Below are 5,480 nucleotides of genomic sequence, written 5' to 3'. Positions count from 1 at the left end.
TCCATGCAAGCACACAGCTCAACCTCCCTAGCATCTCTGCATGAGAAGAGTTCCCTGCACGAGGAGAAAATAATACTGCGTGTGCTATCCCGAAGAATCATTCCAGCACCAGCACTTCCCTGTGATGACCATGACCCATCTGTGTTTAATTTTACCCAACCATCTGGAGGAGCAATCCACCTGCGGCTACCATTTGGTACTGTTTGTTTAACAGTCTGAAGCTGAACTGGATCATAATTAATCACTTCAGGGCCCTTGCCTTTTATTGGATCATACAGAGGATTTTGTGCAACGGCCATCAGTGTGTCCAAGTAGCTAGTTAAGAATCTTTGGGACACATCCACCGGTGGCCATGGTTGTAGTGGGTCACCTCATTCCTACTGTACCAGCATCTCCACAAAGTGAGAAGGAGCATACTTATCTGAATATCATTAAGCGGTTGTAAAGCATGAAGAATCCATTCCTTTGCATTGTTCTGCATCTCCCCCAAATTCGGCAATGACCAAACCTTCGCCATACATGTCCAGAAATCAACCGCTATCGGGCACCTACATAAAGCATGAAAGGTATTTCCAGGTTCACGGTCACAAACAGGACAATATTCAGACTTCTCAATTCCCCTTTTATGTTTATTCTGCCATGTTGGGAGTGAATTTATTGCAACACGCTAAGCGATTTTTTTTACAATAGGAGGAACAGGTGATTTCCAGATCATATCCCAACACTTTCTTCTCCCATCAGCCACCAAACATGATGAAGTTTCCGTTGCCCGAACTGATTCCTCAAACGCAAAATTGTACGCTGACCTGACGGAGAAGGCACCCATCATTCCCGGCCCCCAAGCTAGGATATCTTCGTTCTGTCTTGGAGAAGCTCGAATTTTCAGAATCTCTACTACTCCCTCCGTTTCAAAATAGGTACAAAGTTAGTATAAAGTTGGGTCATCTATTTTAAAACGGAGGGAGTATATCACAGGGCAGGAAGTACATGTTGTCGGGTGTGATCGACATGTGTAGTTTCATGTTCTGTTTTTTTGGGCATTCTTAACCATTATAAGCAGTCACCGATTCTAAGGAGCTCCAAAATGTTGGTTCTGAGAAGGCTGAGCAGCGCCAAATTGGATGAAAATGGCAATGCTTTCGTTAGGTGTAGTCCGCTGACCTCTCAATCGGCTTAGGGCATCCGATGACACTAAATGTCCGTGGACAGCAGTCGCGGCCATGCAACCACGGGCACCAAATGCCACCCCTAAGTTTTTTTTATACTCAAGCTACTGAAAATAGTCAAAGATAATCAGCTCAATTCTTTCATAGATAAATATTCCAATGCAACAACAATTAAAATATAAATACTACAATTCAAACATAAAGTTTTGAAATAAAATAGTTTAAATTTGAATTCAAATTATCCAAATCGTCCTCATTATCGCCGTTTCATCGCCATCTTCGTCCTCATCTGACGAAGACGGATCCATGAACTCGGCTCGCCCGAATCCATTGTGTTTCCCGCTTAAAATAGAGTTCGGCTATACGTATGACACTTCACGTACAATCTTTGTCATGACACATCGGTTCGAACCGTTCGTGGGGCATCGTACCAGGATTGAAAGGAAACGCCGTGCGTGCAGCAATTTCGCTAAAAAATATGATAAAGATCTTCTAGAGAAAACATAAAAATTTATTTTGACATATCGAAGGCCATTTTTTTCTGATAAAGAACACTTTTATTGACTCAAAAATGCCAAAACGCCATAGGACAGCCTTCTTGTAGCAATTCCCAACATGAAAAATAATCATTCTAACACGGAGGCAGATCATGCCTTGCTCACCACTTCACTATATATAAAATAAAGCTAAATCTAAGCCGTTTGAGTTTTATTGTTTTGTATATTTGTCGACGTAGATGTCCGGAGCCGTCCGATGTCTCGGTGTCATGATTCACGCAGCGATGGGATGGGATCCCTACTCTCCTAGCAAGTTCACGAGCTTGAGAAGGTGCTCATGCGAGGACCCTCCCTCTGCAATGCTCGCACAAGCCTTGTCCTTCCACGTCGCAGCCCTCGCCTTGACCCCCTCGTCACCGAGCAGCCGCGCCACCTTGCTCTCGATCTCCTCCTTCGCCACGACCCCTCGCTCGTCTCGGCAAAGCTTGATGCCGGTGCCCCAAACGTTGCAGACGTAGCTCTGGTTGGAGAACTGGTCGGCGAAGTACGGCCAGCACAGGAACGGCACGCCGTGCAGCATGCCTTCCATGGTCGAGTTCCACCCGCAGTGCGACACGAAACAGGCGACGGCGGGGTGCGAGAGCACGCGCTGCTGCGGCGCCCAGCCCACGACCAGCCCCTTGCCCTCGACGCGGCGCTTGAACGCGTCGAACCAACCTTTTGTGGCTCCGGTGGTGAAGTTTGGCCGGACGACCCACAGGAACGGCCGGCCGGAGAGCGCGAGCCCGTCGGCAAGCTCTTGGAACTGCGTCGCGTCCAAGATGCCGGAGCTCCCGAAGGCGACGTAGACGACGGAGCAGGGGGCCTGCGCGTCGAGCCAGGCGAGGCAGGTGAGGTCTTCGGGCAGGAAATGTCCGGCGGGCCTCGACGTCGGCGCTACCAGCGGGCCGAGCGGCAGCGCGTTTGGGAGCAGAGCCAGAGCGTCAGGTTCCATCTCCATGAAGGTGTTGCATATGATCGTCTCAGCTAGCGGTATCAACCTGTTGGTCCTGAGGACGTTTTGGATGTTGGTTCTGCGCCTCTCAGGCGTGCTGCCAAGGCTGACCCAGGGGATCTCGGCCGCGTCAACGGGCGGCATCAGTTGGACCCTCTCGTTCCTCTTCACGTTCCCTGCGTACGTGGCGTCCATGTTCATGTCCAAAACTCCAAATACGGAGAAAAGTACAACTGTGGATATGGAAATTTTGATTTGCTCTTACCACTTTCATCAACAACGCCGTCCTCTATCAGCTTTGGGAGCTTCAACCTGAGCGCGAACACGGCTGCAGAGTACGTGGAGAACAAGGCGACACGGACGCCCGCCGTGGTGGCCAGCTCCAGGGCCCAGCTCATGGACACGTCCGCTATCATCCACTTGGTCTTCCTCGACCTGATCATCCCCTCGAGGCGGCCGGACATAGCGGCCGGTAGTCCCTTGACCAGTGCGCCGATGTCGGTGTGGTCGTCGGCCGGCCCCAGGCCGTCCGGAACGGAGAGCATGTGAACTCCTCCTGGGATTGCTCCGTCCTCTGCCAAGGCTTGGAGGACGCGGCCGTGGTTGAACTCGGTGTTCACGAAGTCGATCTCCAAGCCGTGCCCGACGAGCTTGCGGGACAGCTCCATGAGCGGGATGACGTGGCCCTGCGCAGGAAAGGGTAGCACCATGACACGAGGCTGAGCAGCAGCAGCAGCAGCCATTGTGGTTGTTCGCGCTAGAATGGAGTATGACAAATTTGCAAGAGCAAAATGTGTCACTCTCCCCGTGGACGAGGATGACAAGGACGATAGTCTGGTATATATATGCCCACACATGTGCATATAAGGTTCTGCCAGACCAATTGATCTTGCATCAGGGATTGCATCAGCACATTATAGTCAACAGACCACATGTTTGTCTCTTCCAAAGAATAGGTTATCTGGGTAATGACTCATACGATCGTGTTGATAAATTTTTATGAAGTTGTGGAGTGGAGTGTGGACCAAGTTGTTGTCTCTATCATGTTGGATATATACAGGAGCATCTCCCGTGCGGGGTGGAAACCTAGGTTTCGCCAGTGCACGAATTCAATTCGCACCAAGATCGAGCGACGAGCACTTCGCTGTGGCGTGGGACAACGATCTCATTGGTCCATTGTTAGTGACCTACAAAATAAATAAGAGATGTAACAAAAGTTTTCACCAAACAGTAAAATTGGACGGTTAAAATGTGATCTACCAGCCGATGAACGGACAGGAACGCCCCAATCGGGGGATCACCGTGGGAGCAAGTTGGCCAAAAAAACTTAGAGCATCTCCAGCCGCCCCCCCCACAGCCCCCCCCCCCCCCCCCCCCCCGCCACTTTTTCGGCGCCGGCGCAAAAAAAAAAAACGCCTCAGTCGCGCCCCCAGAACGCCGAAAAGCGCCGGTTCGGCCCTTTTTTCCGCCCGACGGTCGTAGGCCGAACCCGGTGCACTGGGGGGCGATCGGGGGCTCCGGCTCAAGGGAAAAGCGCGGCTGGCCCACACCGTCAGGTGAAAAGTCAAGATTTTCTTCCCCGACTCGCCTCCCACCCCCCGTGCCCTCGGCCGCCACTAGCTATATCCCGGCGCCGCCCGCGGCCCTTCACCGCTAGATAGCCAATCCCCGCCGAAAATAGCAGAGGTTCGCCGCGGCAGCCCCTCCAACAGCAGCTGGGCGTTTCCGGCCGCCGTTTCCGGCCGCGGAGGGGCAGTTTAGCGGCGGGTACACGCCCACCGGGCGCAAGGTGTTCGGCGATTTGCCTGCCTCGGCGATGGACTCGGATGACGAGAAAGCGCTCGCCGCGCTGCTGGAGGAGGAAGCCGAGGCCGACGTCCAGGAAGAAGAGCATCTCATGGTGCTCGCCGCCCTCGCCCAGCTGCTGGCGAGCAATGAAAAGCCGCGGCGAGGTGGCTCGGCGCCGGGGCGGGTGAAAGCAAAGAACCTGCATCGTCTCGAAGGCTACTACATGCTCTACTCCGACTACTTCGCCGATGCTCCACTTCACGGCGACAAAACATTTCGTCGCCGTTATCGGCTGAGCCGAAAGCTCTTCCTCAGGATTGTAAATTCCATCCGGGAGTTCGACAGCTACTTCAAGTGCAAGATGGATTGCACCGGCAAACTTGGATTCACCTCGATCCAGAAGTGCACGACAGCGATGAGGATGCTTGCATACGGAGCTCCCGGTGATTCACTCGACGACTATGGGCGCATGGCCGAGTCCACCAGCATAGAGTGTTTCTACAAGTTCTGTCGGGCAGTGATGGCATGTTTGGACCGCAATACTTGAGAACACCCAATGCGGAAGACACTGCTCGGATCCTAGCACAGAATGCAGCAAGAGGATTTCCTGGGATGCTTGGAAGCATCGACTGCATGCATTGAAAATGGAAGAATTGCCCATTTGCTTGGCAGGGGATGTACAAAGGCGCCAAAGGCGGTTGCAGTGTGGTACTTGAGGCGGTGGCCACACAGGACCTCTGGATTTGACACTCCTTCTTTGGTATGCCAGGAACTCACAATGACATCAACGTGCTGCAGTGCTCTCCTATCACGCCCAATATGCGACCCTTTCCGAGAGTGACTCGAAGGTCCCACCAAGGATAGACCCGCATATTGGGAACGCTTTTGCAAGGTGGATATCATTACATCATACCATTACATAATAGTTCGGGATACATACATAAGGCACAAACGCCCCAAAGAATACATCAACATCATACATGAGAGCAACATCTGACTACGGATGAAACATAAACAGAAACTCAAACAATATCC

General features: G+C 52.2%; 1 protein-coding gene across 1 annotated transcript; it reads right to left on the bottom strand.

The window, feature by feature from the left end:
• Nucleotides 1-1,619: 1,619 nt before the first annotated feature.
• On the bottom strand, nt 1,620-3,466 carry LOC109745084 (UDP-glycosyltransferase 83A1). Its single transcript, XM_020304223.4, has 2 exons — nt 2,923-3,466; nt 1,620-2,833 (listed from the first exon to the last, which is right to left on the bottom strand). The coding sequence occupies exons 1-2, from the start codon at nt 3,398-3,400 to the stop codon at nt 1,962-1,964; spliced, it is 1,350 nt and encodes a 449-aa protein (XP_020159812.3). The 5' UTR covers nt 3,401-3,466; the 3' UTR covers nt 1,620-1,961.
• Nucleotides 3,467-5,480: the final 2,014 nt, after the last annotated feature.

The sequence above is a fragment of the Aegilops tauschii genome, chromosome 5, assembly GCF_002575655.3.
Source record: "Aegilops tauschii subsp. strangulata cultivar AL8/78 chromosome 5, Aet v6.0, whole genome shotgun sequence".
In the NCBI taxonomy this organism is placed as follows: domain Eukaryota; kingdom Viridiplantae; phylum Streptophyta; class Magnoliopsida; order Poales; family Poaceae; genus Aegilops; species Aegilops tauschii.
This window is presented reverse-complemented; position numbering and strand designations above follow the sequence as displayed.